Genomic DNA, 18,129 nt, shown 5'->3' on the forward strand with positions numbered 1-18,129 from the left:
ATAGTCAGAAACAAATTGTAAGATTCACTGTCATTTTCCCCAACGAGAAACGTTTGCTTTTCGTTTGTGACAATTGTACCATAGGGTACGTTTTATATGTATGCCAACGTTTCAATTACGTGAAAAATATTTTTTTCTGCAAATTTTCATATCCAATTCAATTAAAAAACGTGTACTACATACATACATATATTTTTCTCTGCACGATTCATTTCGTTTGTTGTTTCGTCTGTAACTACTAAACTACTGTAGCGTACTATCGCAAAGTGAACTCAGCCGTATTGTTTTCGTATTGTACCGAACTGTTAAAGTAATAAACGAAACGAAATAGTAACGTACAATATAGTTTATTTTCGTACACTGCTTAGAAGATATCACCAATGCATCGCATATACCAAACGAAAGGAAAAAGCTTGAATTTTTGATTAAGGAAAACAAAAACAAAATCATTCGTGCGGGTTTTGATAATTTTGGAATTTAAAAACATTTGCTAATGTTTTCAAAAATTTTTGCCTTAAAATGCTCGATATTTGATAATATTTCTACTGCTCGGAAGAAACTACATATATGCCGAAAATGAAATTTATATCTGCAATTTATAAATTGCTAGAGCACTTTAAATGCTCAAAATTTCCCCAAAATAAGCTAATATTTACCGTTGTTTCTACGACAGACACCGAGTCGGTTACTTACAGAAATCTATCTGTCGATAGGTTTGGACTTTTGTCTTTAAAACGCCACACTTTCCTTTGAAATCGCTTGAGTAGTTCTTGTGCAATAAGCGTTTTCGTGAAGCTCTAAAAATTACAAGTACAACATTTGAGCACAGCCTCCATTTGTCTCCTAATATAACAAGAAAGATTTGTAATTAACTTTTGACAATTACCGCATCGGTGCTACTGGCACTGACGCACAAATGGACCAATGTAGATATGCATATGCAAGAAGTGGTCGTAATTTGTTGAAACTTTACTCCTACAAGGATTACTCGATGGTAGACAACCATTAAATGGAAAAGGGGTACACAAATATTATTTTATTTGCATATATTTTATTGAACGGACTTAAAATCTATAAAAATACCATTTTTCATTTATAATATAATAATAGTTCATTTCCATCAAGCCTTAACCCCAAATTATGCCTATTGTATAGGAAGATTACAACTTTAAGGGGGTAATTGATCACGTTAAGTAGAAGAAAACAAAAGTAAAAAGGCAAAAAGATAAGAAATAAACCCTGCCCTGCACCTCATGTGAAAATTCTTGAAACTTACCTGACCTCTTAACTGACGTTAAGCTTTTGGAGGAAATAAGCAATTGGAAGGGGCTATCACAGAATCCTTCGTTGTCCGATTTTTCATGAAATCTACGAAAATGCGATCACTGAATCCGAGTATCTACGAACGGGTGCATTCAAAGTATATGCTAAGTTCGAAGCTATTCGAATTCAGTGATAACATTTTCGTAGATAACACGAGAAATCGGAGTACGATTTAAAATAAAACTAAGTTTAAGTGTATTCATTTATTTTTATCAAACTTATAAAAAAGTTTCACGACAACAATTTCCTTTTCGCAGGTTGACGTGAATGGAAAACGAACTTCTTTATATTTATGAGTGTAAAGGAAAATACGATCGATGGTTTCAAAAAACCATCGATAGTGGCTAAAGCATTGGCCCCATCGATAGCATCCATGGTTCCATCGATAGTTTTGCAGCACTACCGCCCACCAACTTTAAAAAACCAAGGTTTTTAGTACCGGTCATGAATTGTGAGGAAAGCGGAGTGATCACGCCCAAAAAATGAGATATCAAATGAAGGGGCTTGACCTCTAGATTTTACAATAGTTTTTTTTTTTTTTTTGTCACATCAACATATATACATATGTAGCTTTTCTTCACTCAAATGATAATAATTATAACTACTTAGTTCAATAATACTAACTAAAAAAATAGTGGCCATTTTACAGAGAATTTTAATTAAGAAAGATATGTTCCAGCATTAAAAAATAATTCACAAAATAAATACTCGAAGAATTTATTTATTATTATGTAAATATTCGAAACACTTTTGAATAGTTAAAACTATAGCTTATACATATTTCGGTACAAAAAAAACAGTGAGTGGCAAACGTGACTACCGCTCCTGTGCAGTTAAATCATAATGTCGCAGTGTTGCTGCCATTGCAACTAACAATGGCGATAGCAATTAATCAGTCAGGAAAAGGTGATTAGCATCACGGGAACACTTCACGCGCGGCCGTATGTGGCACAATTAAGTTAATGGAGTTAGTAAAACAAATTTGTTTCGTTAAGTAACGCCCATTCGCAAGACATGCTCGCTTAGACGACGTATACCAGTTTGATAGCTTCGTGGGTATTGCAAGTAAGTCATGTACACACTCAGTAATAATCACTTATCAAAAATATGCATAAATATTTACATATTTTTTTATAGAAAATAAATTAAAAATTCTACAATTGGACAAAGTAAAGTTAAAAGCATTTACGTACTTTATGTATGTATGTACATATGTACATATATATGTATTTGCAAAAAAAATGAAACTGCGAAAGTCTGCGATCAACAGCCAGCAGCCGGTACAGCTGGACAACTTTACTTTGTTGCACCTGCGCCTATATCAGCTGCTTGGACTGTGCACAGTGCCATTGCAATTGAAATGCGACCCCGCCGAGTTCAGCCAACACCCACAGCGTGTTAGCACGCGCCAACTTCGATTCCTAGTTATTTGGCATTGTTTGCATTTTGTATTCTTCTTTTTGCTCCACTTGTGGACAAGCACTAATCACGATTCGATACTCTACAATAGCGACAGCTTTGGAAAATTCAATGATTTCCTCAAATTGACTGCCACGATTACTTCACACTTTGTTTTACTCAGTGAAACAATACTACAGCGAAAACATATGCAAAAGTTCCTTGCCCTATACACTGAAGTTCATAGAAAGTGGAGTTTAGGCACTTATCGCGCCGAATGTGCCATTTATCGTACCACTCTTTCGAAAAGTATCTTCTACTTCGCCATTTATGTCATTATTATCATTAACTACATTCAGTCAATCAGCAAGAATCGTCAGTGGTTGTCCTTTTTCATACCCTTTGTGCCGAGTGGCCTGATATGTCAAATGCGTTCAGTGCAAATTATGCATTTTGTGGATATGTTGCGCACCGAAGTGGATCAGTTGAACAGGAATGTAGAGCGCTTGGCAATGTTAAGTAGGCGCAGTTGCCAAGCGAATTCCGCAACCACTGGTAAGAGGCACCACAATGAGCAGGTGATGTGTTCTGAGTTGCAGACGTTTATGGAATACTATCAAAATATTTACGAAATGAGTATTTTACTCAAGAGGACTGTGGGTGCATCCATCGCTTGTAACTATGTTAAGGAATATGTTATGATTTTGTCCGAATGCTACTGGTCCTACTGGATGGTATACAACGGCCAGGACGTCATTGGTAAGAATTTTATAGCTACTAGGAATGTTAATCCCGGGATCCCGGACTTTCTAAGGTCTCGAAAATCCCGGGATTCTTGGCAAGTAATCCCGGGACTTTCGGTATTTGTAATTTGCACTGATGGCAATAATAGAAACTCCTTTTCTTGACCAGTATTGGCTATATTTATTTTTTTATTTAATAATTAATATTTTTTTATAAATGTCTAGCTTATTATACATACATATAACACCGCGCGATAGTAAATTTTAAACACAAATATCAATATATTCGCGAAACCCTGGGCCAAGTATAGTAAAATTCCGTTTTTAGTTTTTCACTCTGACGTCAGTAATTCAAAAATGGTTTAAAAAATTCATAGAAATGTGCTTAGAGAAGAAGTATGGGTATAAAGTTAATGAGGAAATCCTGTAGAATTTAAACAGATTCAAGTTTCTGGTGCAGAAGGGCTGTTAAATAATGAAAATATAATTTAAAAATTTTATCCTTGAAATTTCGCAATGAGTCAAACTTTCTGAAACGGGCCACTAAAAAGTAAGTAGTAGAATTTCAAATATGTTTTGGCAGATATTCAAAGGTCAAAATTAGTGTCTTAAAATATTTTTTGATAATTGAAATTTTTCAAAAATTTATTCATATGTGAACTTTTGACCGTCTTTTCGTCAATTTTATATTTTAATTGCTATATTTCCGTAAATATTCAGTGAAAACTAACCAAATTTTATTGACGTATTCAGAAAAAGTAGCAGAATCGAAAAAAATATTTTATTTATCAATATTATTAAATAATAATTAATTTGGCAAAAAACAATTGACAATTTAACTGACTTCTCCTTGTGTTAAACAAAAAAATTTACAATCTTATTCTGTAAAGCATACACTAACCATTCGTGCAAAAATATTTTAGTGCACTCTATCCGATAAAAAAGTACGACTGTTTAAACATCACCGTGGATACGCGAAACCACTACCGACGTTGAAACGCAGCGCCGATAAACCTTGCGCTCGTTCGTCATTGGATGCTTACCTTTTTATCAAACCAAGTATCTTATGAATGATTGGTACTTTATGAATGATAAATTTTTTAATTAAGTACGTCTACTAATTTTGTTATTTATGTAATTACAACGTTGATTTTTATTTTATTTTTACAATTACATGTTCTGAGTGGCTTGGAAAAATCTTACATTCTAAACAATTTGAATCAGAGGGTTTGTAGCAATGAAACTGGCGTGTTCCCTTGATGGTTTCCGCTGTAGCAAAACGTTTCTCCAACATCTTCTCATGTTTTTTATATTCAGCTAAGGTGCAAAAATCAAAATCAACTTTCTTGAAAAACTCGCGCGCCCATTCCAACAATTTTTGTGTTGAAAGAATAGTTTTATCCTGTAGACTAGCGCGGTATGCATTCTTTTTTAACGCAGCCATCAATTCCATCGCAAGCTCCTTTTCCGTGGGCAGTGGCAAAGAAGTGCCATTCTGCTTTAATATTTAAGCCCTTCTCGTGGTGTAAAAGATTTACAAAATTAAATCTGCTTTTATATTGGGACCCTGCTCCATCGGAATAATAAAATAACTTTTTTTTACGTTTCGCACGCCAAGAAGGAGTGCATTAATAAAATTCGGTGTGCAGTGAACAGCAGCAGTGTGTTCCATGTTAGTAATTTTGTGTAAGTACGCCGTGATACTAGTATCAACTATTATTTTATAAACATCATTTCAAATCATTTATCACACCTCTAGTCTGTACTCAAGATTCTGACATTTCAATAATTACACAGGTCTGCAAAAAAATGGGTTCGGAATGTTCTATAAAAGTGTAGTGTCATTTCCGAAGTAATTTTTTGCGTAGAATCCGAATCCGGGGTTTAAATTGCGCGGCCGTTCGTCGTTGCATGCTTACGTTTTTAAAAGCATAGGTCTCTTATTATTATTACATATGTTAACACTTCTTACGATTAATTCTTTATATTAATAACACAGGTCAACAACGTTTTGTTCTAGGAAAGTGTAGGGTCATTTTCGAAGTAATTTTTTGCGTAGAATCCGAATCCGGGGTTTAAATTGCTCTATCACGGCAGGACTTTGAGATATCCTAACCTAAAAGTGCAAAAAACGCTGTTTTTGCCCATTTTTGAGGTTATGTAGCTACGAAGATTTTGCTCTTCATAAAAAAGTAGACGTGGTATTTTAAAGTATAAGTCTTCCTCTTTTATATGCCGTTGAGTTTGCTCAAATATCTTAATTTTTCACTGAGATATCGCATTTTGAAGTCTCCATGTTTGTGAATGTAATCGACCGTATCACGTCTCATGTTATCTCAATGGATTTTCGAATATCGAAAAATTCACAAACATGGAAACTTCAAAATGCGATATCTCAGTGAAAAATAAAGATATTTAAGCAAACTCAACGGCATTTAAGAGAGGAAGACTTATACTTTAAAATACCACGACTGCGTAGCTACATAACCTCAAAAATGGGCAAAAACAGCGTTTTTGCACTTTTAGGTTAGGATATCTCAAAATCCTGACGTGATAGAGCAATTTAAACCCCGGATTCGGATTCTACGCAAAAAATTACTTCGAAAATGACCCTACACTTTCCTAGAACAAAACGTTGTTGACCTGTGTTATTAATATAAAGAATTAATCGTAAGAAGTGTTAACATATGTAATAATAATAAGAGACCTATGCTTTTAAAAACGTAAGCATGCAACGACGAACGGCCGCGTGGTGTATCAGCGCTGCGTTTCAACTTCGGTAGTGGGTTCGCGTATCCACGGTGATGTTTAAACAGTCTTACTTTTTTATCGGATAGAGTGCACTAAAATATTTTTGCACGAATGGTTAGTGTATGCTTTATAGAATAAGATCGTAAATTTTTTTTGTTTAACACAAGGAGAAGTCAGTTAAATCTTCAATTGTTTATTGCAAAATTAATTATTATTTAATAATATTAATAAATAAAGTTTTTCCAATATGAATATTTTTATCGATTCTGCTACCTTTTCTGAATAAGTCAATAAAATTTGGTTAGTTTTCATTTAATATATATGGAAATATGCAATTAAAATAGAAAATTGATGAAAAGGAGGTCAAAAATTCACATATGAATAAATTTTTGAAAAATTGAAATTTTCAAAAAATATTTTAAGATATTAACTTTCACACATAGACCTTTGAATATCTGCCAAAACATATTTGAAATTCTACTACTTACTTTTTAGTGGGCCGTTTCAGAAAGATTGACTCAATTTTTGGTTTTTGAAAAAATTATATGTTAAGGGCATGATACAAAAAAGAAGGTAGTTTCAATAAACAACTTTTGACGGATAATACATTTTTTTGAAGTTTCATAAATTGTGCGTATTATCAACGGCCTTGCCACTTTGATAATATTAAAACAATAAATCGGAGTATTTGCTTTCCCATATTTATACCAATGTAATAGCATTTCAAATCAAAAACCATTATCAGTGCTAGGTACTTTTTTTATTAAAAATATTTAAAATGTAAACTGTTAAAGGAGACTTCACCGTAATTTTTCTTTTCATTTTGTAACAAAAACCACGCGCTCATTATCCTGTTATTTGTTTTGTTTTCTTATTTAGAATGCAATCTTGCGATTTAAAAATCGAATTCTAAAGAATGTTCTTCCCAAATAAAACCTTTTTATATTTCCGTTCAAATTTACTTTTAAATTTCTCATAAGATTTTGCAAAAGATTTGGCTTTGTGATTAGCACATCATCATTAAATTTCACAAATTTTTAATGTATGCAAAACACCTGAAGCCGACATGAACAGACCGCCCTCCGATAAACAACTAACATATCGTCGTTGAAAGTACAAAACCGTGTATCAACAAAATGCACAACTGCGTATGTGAGGTTGCATAAATTATTTTGTTGTGAGTTAAAACTCTCATATTTCAAAATGGTTCTCTTTTTTACAAAAAATTCGCATTTCAGGACGAATGGATAAGGCTTGAGCCAAGAGCTTGTGTGAGCAAATCCAATTTTTGGAAAAAAATGTCAGTTACGCGGTTTTGCAGAACGACGACGCGGTTTTGTACTTTAAGCGACGATATGTAAGTATGCACTTTCTTCATGCTTTCTGAAACCTATTCGTCAACCCCATTTTCAAAATCATGTAGCCGGCATAATTTTCTAGTTCATCATATTCCACATCTTTGAATGTGCTGATAAAATCTTCTGCTTAAAAAAAAATATTTCTTCTAGTGATCAGGTAGCATGAATTTGATGAAATGTCATAATTTTATTAAAAGTCAAATGGTTAACAACAACAAGGAATGTCATTAAATGAAACTACCTTCTTTTTTGTATCATGGTTAAGGGCTTATATAAACTCGATAACATCGTCGAATTTTGTTATTCTAACTTTGTCAGCTTAAAAATTACCTATTCGTCCTCGTGAATCCAAAAAAAAAATAAATTTTTTAAATTCTAAAGAAATTTCCTATTGTATTTGTTACCCATATTTTTATTCTACGTTGCATTGAATTTATTTAATAATTTTTGGAATTAATCATATCTTTGAAATTACAAAGTCCTTCAAAATAAATCCTGCGGTCAGAGAGAAAAAATAAAACGCCACTTTAAATAAAAAAGTAGGTTTGAAACCCATTTATTTATTATTTATTTCATGGTAGGAGAGCTTCTCAAACAACATAGAAGCAATTTTTTCGATTCAAGTTGTTGAAAAGTAATGAATATCTAAATCCCGGGATCCCGGGTTTGTGACAAAAACATCCCGAAAATCCCGGGATCGGGAAAAGCCCAAAAATTAACATCCCTATTAGCTACATATGTATTTCTTATTTTGATATTAAATTCTTTTGCCTCGTGTACCTATAAGGAATGTTAGTCCCGGGATTCCGGGATCCCGGTCTTTTTAAAGGTAAAAAATCCCGGGGTTTTCGGGATTTGTAATTTACACTGGTGGAAACAATAGAAACGTTTTATGTTGAACAGCTTTGGCTATATTTCTTTTGTTTATTTAATAATTAATATTTTTTTAATAAATGCGTAGCTTAATATACATATAACACCTTGCAGCGGGCAATTTTACACACAAAAAAAAATTAATATATTTGCCAAACCAAGGGCCAAATATAGTGAAAATGCGTTCTTAATTTTCTCTCTGACGTCAGGATTTTTTTAACCAACTTTGAAATTTGAAAGATATGAGTAATTGAAAAAATGATTAAAAATTTCAGTGCAATATACTTAAAAAACCAGTATGGCTATCAAATAAAGGAGACGATTCCATAGAGTTTAAACACATTATATGTTTTGGTTCGTAAGGGACGGGAAGGTAATGAAAATACCCTTTTATAATTTTATCCTCGAATATCCTTGAAATTTTTCAATTCTTATTTTTGAAAAAATTATGCGTTGAGGACTGACTTTATTAGCTTAAAAAAAAAATTCGTCCATGTGAACCCAAAAAAATTATTTCATTTGGTACCCATATTTTTGTTTTACATTGCACTGAATTTTTTTAAATAAATTTTGGAATTAACCATATCTTTGAAATTATAACGAGCCCTAACCGTCAAAATAACGTAAGTGACATTTTTTTTCAAAATTTTAGTTTTGATGCAGAAATGCATCTAGATGCCCTAGCATTACCATATATAGACATGCTTAAAAAATTTAAGTGTCGTAAAAAGTTGTTTTGGTAATAACCTTGAACGAGGATTTGAGAAACAAATCGAAGAGTTCAAAATGAGTTATCTGAGCTTAGATGTACGCGTGACTCCAAAAGTTCAGGCTGTTTTTTCACATTACTGATTTTTGTTTAAAATATAACTCGAAATTTTTACGAAAATTTGCTGAATTTATATTTTTTTAATTGCATAAATTTTTGAGGCAGTGTTACTCGATTGGTACATTTGTACAGATTTGTGCATTTTTATATTGGGCTATTGGGACCAAATAAAAAAATTGGGAACATTTGTTTTGTAGTCAAAGATTGGTATAATACAGCAATCTGCTAATGGAAAATTTCGTGATTGGGATAAAGAAAAATATTTGGGTATTCACACAATTGGGATGCGCTTTACACCAAATTTCGGCGAATACCCAATTGTATCTGTACGGATGTTGTTAAAGAATGAACTATAAAAACTAACCAAAATTTTGTGCGGCTATAATTTGTTCGACCACTGTACATTAGTTGATTAGTTGAGATATTTTATTTTTATAAGTATTTTTCTGTTAATCGATCTATGTTGAAATAAAAGTAAAAAAAAACGGAAAAAAATCCTGGCTACGGCCTTGAGTCCAACAATTGAAGAGGCCTATAGTTCTACGCTGCTTCTGACCGTCAAGCAACATTTTATTTCAAAGGATGTTTTTTCGACAATTGTTTCCGAGAAGAACCTACGCCAGGCTATGCTCTGATCAAAATTTTTGGTATAAAATTTGTTGACTTTAGTGGCTTCCTTGTGGAATATAATTTGTTTTATAAGAAAATTATTATTTTATTCTTTGTGGTGGATAAATTACCTTTACAAAAATACCAAAAACGTTCACATTGCGGACAAAGAATTTTTAGATTTGTGCCCGCTCAGGCCACACCACATTTACGAGATAAAATGTTAGAATGAAGATAGATAGAGGCTATACGTATGGTGCCCATAATTATGGCAGCTGAATACGGGACAAAAAATAATTTTGCTAATTTTTCCACAAAAGCCTTGAAACAGCATTTTATTTGGCATATATTTTTCGGTATTTTGTGAATGCAGCACATAAATATTCAGTTGTAACTTCACACATATTTTTTCCATAACATTGTAATTTGTGCTCGGGATTTTTACCCCGCAAAATGTGTTTCAAACATTCCTAGGCAGGGAAATATGACGAAAATATTCGGCTACTTTTGAAGCACGAGTGGTATTCAATGGATTGTTGTCAGGCTTGAATTTCGACCAAGCACAATGCAGTGAATAGCATTCGGAACCAGCAAATTGCAAAGCGTACCCTTCCATCTTTGAGAACTTCTTTACTTTTACAACATTCTCCTGGTAGCAATCTTATTTGGAGTTTCTCACGCTGAAAATACAATCCTTCATACAATCAGCAATAATTTTTTTGGCGTAGTTTCGCCTAATGAACATATCTTCACAAAAAAAATTGCCTCCACACCCAACACATTGGACAGCAAGCTGTGTGTATTTTTTGTTTGTTTTTGATTCTACCCTGTAGGGAAAACACGAACTAGTGAACCAGATTACTAGTTCTTTTTTGCCAAAAACGAACCAGTCCGATAGTAACTAGTTCCGCCCAGTCCAAAAGCAGTGAAATGTGGTACTTTCACTAAACTATTCTATTTTAAATTTNACAGCGGTCGTCCCTCGGCAGGCAATGGCAAACCTCCGAGTGTATTTCTGCCATGAAAAACAGCTTCTCATAAAAATACAATCGCCGTTCGGAGTCGGCGTAAAACTGTAGGTCCCTCCGCTTTGTGTGACAACATCAAGGCGCACGCCACAAACCGGAGGAGAAGCTCGGCCAAACACTAACATATGTGTAAGCGCCAATCTATTATTATTATTAAGTCCTAGCTACCTCAAACTTGCACTTTGTTATACTAAAATTGAATGGGCTTATAACTGAGTACTTAACTTTTTTCTAAAGAGTGTAAATTGCAATACTGGGATGGAAATTTGCAGTTTTCTTTAATTTTGCATAAGGTTTGGAACTCTGATTTTTGGGGTTTTTGGTGTAGAATTAACCATATTTTTATAAAAAATTAGGGAAAATAAAATATTTAAAAAATAGTTGCCGGTATTGTAAAAACTTCACTGTACCTTAACTTTATTGACTGACTGTATATCTTATTTAAGTTAAGTACGACAAAAACTTTCGAAGTGCTTCATATACAATAAGCTTAAAAAGAACTGAATTTACTTAAAAATCAATATGCTTAAATTTAGACAAGTAAGACAAAGTGAACTAATATTTTTACTCTTAAGCAGAACGCACTTTTGTTTTTTACTTACTACTTAAGTTTAATACTACTACTACTACTAATTTGGTTTATAAATTTTTAATAAATGCATTTAAACATATGGGATTGTATTGTCCTTCCTTCAACCGATCGTATTTAATATAGAAGGGAAATGTTTCGACAAGCCTGATTAGAAATGTAGATCTAAGGTGACGAATTTATGATAGGTTGGGAACTATAAAAAATAGATGCAGATCGAACTAGATCTCATTTGTCGAATTATGAACTGGTTTGGAATTAAATAAAAGGGGATGCAGAACCAACTAGATCTCATCTGTCGAATTTGGAACTGGTTCGGAACTATAGAAAAAGGGATGCAAAACGACCTAGATCTTATTTGTCGAATTTAGAACTGGTTCGGAACTAGAGACAATTGACACTTCCTAGGACATCACAATGTTAAATTCGCCAGTGGCTAGCATGCAAAAGAGAATTAACGCGTACTAGTCATGGTTCCAAACGCACTAGAACCGAACCAGTTCCGCACTAGTTCGTTTCCCTACAGGGTATATACGTAAAAAAAGTTTGAAATTTTAGCGCATAATTATAACTTCAGAAACCATCTACATACATATCGATGGCTGAGTGGTATTTTGAACCGGATTCGGAAATAGGGTGTTCTTCTACCAAATTCTGAGATAGGGTATTTTTCAATAAAATTCTGAAATAGGGCATTCTTCAATAAAATTCTGAATTAAGGCGTTACTGAAAAGTTTTCTGAGCTAGGGCGTTTTCGAACTGGCTGCCGAGATAGGTCGATCTTCCACTCAGCCATTGATATGTGCTCCTCGATTAGAATCGCAAACATCCAGATTTACAAATAAAAACTAGTTCATAGGCATGTAATTTCTATGAGCTGTTAAGTCGCCTAAATACGGAATACGGGACACCTAAAGAAATACAGAACATTTGGCGTCCTGTATGAAATAAATAAATTACCAGGACAAAGGACGAAAAAAGAGGACTGTCCCGTATAATACAGGAGAGATGGTCACCGTAGCAATAAGCCCTTTTTGATATGCAATTTTTTTCGCTCACTTCATAAAGCGTATGTCTGGAGTAAATCTACTCCGATCGGTGCCAAGTCCGAATGCTGGGGGTTGCCTAAAAGTCCCCAGCAAGTTAAGAAATATTTTATCATTGGATTGGATCACTTATCTGCATATACTTATCTAAATTTATAAAAAATCACTTTTCTATTTTTAGAGTACTCTCTGATTGTTCCTTCCGCCATGACCATCTTTCTATTGTTGATTACAGCGCGGGATTGTATGAGATCGGTAAGCTATTGTTGATACACATGTACATTTGCATACATATAGATATGTATACAAATGTACATAGTATGTATTACCAGATTACTTCATTAAGATTTTTGCGTTATTTATTTATTGAACAGACAAATTTTCTGGCTCACAATGTACACAAAATACGTCATGACATAGAAGGCTTCAACATCTCAACACGGGTAAAGATTTAGATTAACAAAAAGGTCAAAAGCACCTCCAGCTATTTCACGTACAATTACAAGCAAAATTAATGATTTTTTTTTATTTGTTTTGGTGTAATTCTCAGTTACAAAGCTTCACTTTACAAATGCTACACCAGCAGATCATTATTGATGGTTTTGGGTTCTTTGTGCTAAAATGCGATATGGCGAGGGACGTAAGTGAAGATACATATTTTTGTTTTATGGAACATAAATACATGCATATCTAAAAAAAAATGTACTTGATATCACGATCTTTTTAACATTATTCTTTCAGATGCTGGGTTCAATAGCCACTTATATGATCTTCTTTATACAATTTATGCCTAAGTTTAAAAGTTTCTAAGCAGATAAAATGTGACATCAAATGAACTTAATTATGTACTTATTTACTTATGTATGTAGGCACATACATAACGCTCGTTAGCTGACATAACGTCATAACAAGTAAAATGATATTTAAGTACGCAGTAATTGCTAGCTCTTCTTTTATAGTTATTGTTTAAATAACTATTAAGGCTGGTTTTCACTATGTCAAATTCAGTGGCATTTATCGTCAAATAAGTGAAAAGATATTAGTTACGTTCCAGATAACTTCGTGTAAAAACCTGTAAAACTGTCAAATAACAAAATTACTCTATTGAAAGAGAGGAGCAAGAGAGAAAAAATAAAAGTCACCTGGAACGCGAAAAACTACTTTTCCTGGAACTACTTCCATTTTTTTTTAATGTTAAGCGCCATGGAGACGATCAAATATCTTTATCAACCGTCTCGCGTTTTGCTTGACAAAAAACAAGCGCACTTGCCTTCTGATCGTCGTGGTGAGCAAGTGCGCAGACAAGAAAAAGAAATTGTTTGTTGAACTAACGCGTTTATTTGAACGTTTGCGGGCAAGACACGAGCCAATCTCACACATATGCAATGCTTGACGTATTTATTTGATTGTCTCCGTGGCGCTTTATGTTCTTTGCTATCTGTTTTTGTTTACAAATGCAACCCTGCCTATCGTTTGACACTTTTCATGAACTTGCAGGAAGAAAAACTTCGGACTAAAACCTGCAACTTTTGACTGAGAGAGAGAGCAGTTACTCTCACAAAAGTGGTTTGACTTGCAGGTTTTTTGGCACCTGGAACGCTTTCCTGCAAAAAAAAACCTGCAAATCGTGAACATCATGAGCATCTGCAACGCAACTATTGTAAAATGGGATCAGAATGCGGTTTATCGATTGATTTGGATTAGGGTAGGTCTTTAGTCGTGTACATGCGCTGCGAAACCGGCTGAATGTCAGTTTTTGGCCCATAATATCATCGGCAAAGGTATGGATAAAGTAGATAAAGTTGTATCAATATATGTCGCCAAATTTTGGCGTCAGAATATGACATAGTGAAAACCAGTCGTTAGTCTGGTCGACAAGCTGATAATTATTGCAAATTATCACAAATTACATAATAGGTTTTGGCGTTCGCGTACGCAAAAAACTTGCAAAGCAGGGGAAATTGAGAGCGCAATGTGACAGTTGACTTGGAGAAAAGTTGCTAGTTTCTGATCGAAAAAATTTGCCAGCAGCAATTTGCAAACACGAAAAACAGCCGATCAAAGGCATCTGTTTGAAAATTATGAAATACGTGAATTTTTTTGATGATTTTTAAGTTTGAAATAACTTATTAGAAATGCAAATGTTTCGGAAGAAAGCAAACTTTTAATTTATACTCTTTTCATGTTTTCTGTTTTATGCTTTTGCATTTGCTTAGCAACAATGACTAGAAACTAACCTCTCTTTGGACAAAGTATGAAAAAAAATTAAGGTTTGATGACAGTTTTATTTTTTGTATTAAATGTTTCTTTTATATTGTTTACGTTTATTTTTGTTCAAAGAGAAATAACTGATAAATAACTTTAAATTCGTTTTCCCAAATTATAGATTTTTTGAAATATGGAAGAACTCCAGCAAACGTATATGTGACCTGGTCTACGGAAAGGGGGCTTAGGTGTCAAAAAATCAATTTTCACTTTTTGGTTGATTCGGATGGAAGATGAGATGCTTTTTCACATGGTGAAAAGCAGAAAATCCTAACTTGCTTAGAAGTGTACTAAAAATAATAATAATATTAATAATAATAATAATAATATTAATAATAATAAAATAATAAAACTATAATAATATTCCGACCAACNTCCGGCGCGGAGAACAATTAACGAGATAATGAGAAACTGACGAAACGAGTTGCTTACTTTTAACAGCTTTTTCACAGAAAACTAGTTTTCGCACGTAAGCTCCCTTTTCGTAGACCAGGTCACATATATCGCTCATTTGCTGCAGGAGTGTAAAGCAGGGATTATACGATTTGTACATTTGTACATTTTGGCACAGTGTGGTGTTGCCTAGAAATAATGAGTTCAGCTCAATAACAACTTTCCAAACAACACCACTCTGTAACTGTGGAAATGTTAAAATCTGTACAAATGTACAAATCGTGTGATCCCTGCTTTATAATCCAAAAATTAAAAAACTCGAGAAAAACAGCTTTCAAGTTTACAGATTACATATATATATTATATTTCTAGAACTTTTGATTTTCGACATTTAAAAAACAAAAAATTTACACACTCATCTAACCGATGTCTAAGTAGGGGTGTTTAATCGATTTCAAACGTTTTCGATAATATGCAGAGTTAGACTTTAAGATATAATTTAACCAATTTAGGCATACATCGTTAAAGTGGTTACCGAAATACACCTTTGTAGGCATAAAGTGGGCGGTGCCACGCCCAATTCCTCAAAGTCTATAGCAGTCTTATTTATTGTCAGGGGATTGTTGTACCTATTAACATGGAGTAAATTAAATTGAAATACCGGAGTTTTCGTATTTCTGAAATTTACCGTTATTTGGGAGGCGGGTGTACTTTTAGTCCGAAACACTACAGTAACTCTTATAATAATATATTTTGTTTTGAAAAATACCAAACAGATATAGCAATTTCGACCATATACCTACGAAACTATGCATAATCACAGAAGTATTCATAATTTAGTTTTTTTCACAATATATATTCGAAATACTTTCCATTAGATATCAATTGCGTTTAAAATATGGCTCATTATATAACAAAAACCATATAAAGCATTATTGCAAACTTTGTACAAAATTCATAAAAGTGATTCAAACTTAAAAAAACTGTTCACCAAAATTTCTAACTTTTAAATCAGATTGAAAAAAATTTTTCTTCTAACTAGCTATGGTTAATCGCTACAGCTATGCAATTTTTACGCAATATAGAAGAAGAGGTCATTTCTGCATGCTTATGTATTTAAATATTTTTTTTTTGTTGGATTATGACACTCTTGCACCAAATGTGCGATATGTATGTACATATGTAGGTATACTTGATATGCACTTACATACATTTTGCACCTTTCTAATGAAAATTAAATACTTTTAAGTGGACATACAATACGCAACGTAGCCATATATGTACTGAATGAAACCCCTTAAGTGTCTCACGTGCGCCGACAGAAGCCTTCAATGTTAAGTGTGTTTAGAAGAAAAAAAAACGAATAAATGAATATCAAACAGTGTTTTATTTGCATTTTATTATGCGTATTGATTTTGCCTTCTTATTTAACTAATTGACTTAAGATACTATGTAGGGCATAGATAAAGACGTAAATACATACATAAATAAGTATGTAAAAAACTAAGATACTCTCAAACTAAATTGCATAAAGTAACTCTACCTTATTTTAAGTAAATTCTTTGGAAGTAAGATATAAAGCTTGGGTCATCTACACCTTGAATATGACTTGCAGAATAGCTATTAATACCGATATAGGTTTCAGTAGCTTTTTCTGACATCACGCTTGCCTCTCTAGCAGGCAAATACATGGTACCAATGAATGGCATAAAATGTCCAGTCTCGACCCCTCCGCCGGTAAAGTCCTGGGCTTCTATGTTAGGTAAAGAGATACTCTGCTTAGGTGTTAAAAATGCAGGCACATCTATTTCCGGAGTGCCATCTGCTGTTGCATACATTTTGTAACGCGGTAAGTAAGCACTATCACTCGGCGTATCGATTTCAGTTCCTTGTACTCATCTATATGCGACTCTGCAAATTTCGTACAGGGCATGTGAGAGATACCATGACCTTCTGTGCCACCGACGCTTTTATGAGTTTCATATATTTCCAACGTTGGTTTATGATGCTTCAGCACATGAGTTTTGATAAATTCAGTAAGTTTCTTTGGTTTCTGATACGAATTTTGGTGATGATGTTGTTGGGAATAAGATTCTCCGAAGAAAAGTGGTGCTTTGATGTCAATCAGATTATACGTTTCAACATATTTTAGAGGCCGTTTATGGGCACTTTTTCCATAATGACTATGGGAATCTTCCCGCACTATGGGATTTGCCACACTGTTGGTTATGTCGTCTGTATATTTTAGAAATTCGGAATGTGTATTCTTGCTTGGAGTTTTTAAATCTGATAGTACAATATTGGTCAGCAATGCATCGTGTTCCGTGTGCTGAAGTTTTGAGTGAAGGAACTTGTGCGGCAAGTGCTTTCGCCTATGATGATGGTGATGTACGTTTTTGCGGCCTGATATGCAAATTGTTGATGAATCATGTGCCGGGGGTTCACAATTAATATGTGTTGTAGTTGGTTTTTCATCGACTACGCGTACTTTAATATGAACGATTTCTTTGCCGAAAGTTGGTTCACCACAGTTGAAGTAGTAAAGATTGTAAAATGTGAGAAGGTACTAGGGATAGAAAAAAAATGGAGAAACAAACTGAATATTTACTCGTAATAATTTTGTATAGCTTTCTAAAATANAAATAAGAATATTAAAAAATTTTGGCAAATGGGCGTAGCCACGCGCACTTATAGTTACATGTGTATATCGTGGTAACCGCTGCACCAATTTCTTCCAAACTTGGCATAGTTGTTGGCCCTGGTACAGCACACCAAATTGCCGAAAATTTTAAAAATCGGACAATAACCGTGCCCACATCCCATATAACGGTAATTTAGAAAAATACGAAATCCTCGATAAATCAGTAAATATTAAAGCTAATTTATTCAAAATTGTTTTGTCCGCATATGGGAGATGTCCGCTT

General features: G+C 33.6%; 2 protein-coding genes across 2 annotated transcripts; one reads left to right on the forward strand and one right to left on the reverse strand.

Annotated features, from left to right (window-relative positions):
• The first annotated feature begins 1,615 nt into the window (after positions 1 to 1,615).
• LOC108360915 (gustatory receptor 8a-like) lies at positions 1,616 to 13,357 on the forward strand. Its single transcript, XM_017613381.1, has 5 exons — positions 1,616 to 1,751; positions 12,729 to 12,802; positions 12,922 to 12,990; positions 13,098 to 13,187; positions 13,289 to 13,357. The coding sequence occupies exons 1-5, from the start codon at positions 1,616 to 1,618 to the stop codon at positions 13,355 to 13,357; spliced, it is 438 nt and encodes a 145-aa protein (XP_017468870.1).
• A 3,392-nt stretch (positions 13,358 to 16,749) lies between these two features.
• Positions 16,750 to 17,048, reverse strand: LOC108360917 (uncharacterized). Its single transcript, XM_017613382.1, has one exon. It carries the CDS (start codon positions 17,041 to 17,043, stop codon positions 16,750 to 16,752), a length of 294 nt encoding a protein of 97 aa, XP_017468871.1. The 5' UTR covers positions 17,044 to 17,048.
• Between the last annotated feature and the right edge of the window lie 1,081 nt (positions 17,049 to 18,129).

Source organism: Rhagoletis zephyria, unplaced genomic scaffold (assembly GCF_001687245.7).
Source record: "Rhagoletis zephyria isolate East Lansing unplaced genomic scaffold, Rhagoletis_zephyria_1.1 Rzeph_scaffold_00653, whole genome shotgun sequence".
Taxonomy (NCBI): domain Eukaryota; kingdom Metazoa; phylum Arthropoda; class Insecta; order Diptera; family Tephritidae; genus Rhagoletis; species Rhagoletis zephyria.

Excerpts from the sequence above, each read along its gene's own strand:
- LOC108360915 (XM_017613381.1), top strand. The coding sequence starts at position 1,616 with ATGAGTGTAAAGGAAAATACGATCGATGGTTTCAAAAAACCATCGATA. Across the intron at positions 1,752-12,728 it reads ACCAACTTTAAAAAACCAAG|AGTACTCTCTGATTGTTCCT; the intron begins GTTTTTAGTACC and ends TTCTATTTTTAG. Across the intron at positions 12,803-12,921 it reads CGCGGGATTGTATGAGATCG|ACAAATTTTCTGGCTCACAA; the intron begins GTAAGCTATTGT and ends TTTATTGAACAG.
- LOC108360917 (XM_017613382.1), bottom strand. The coding sequence starts at position 17,043 with ATGTATGCAACAGCAGATGGCACTCCGGAAATAGATGTGCCTGCATTT.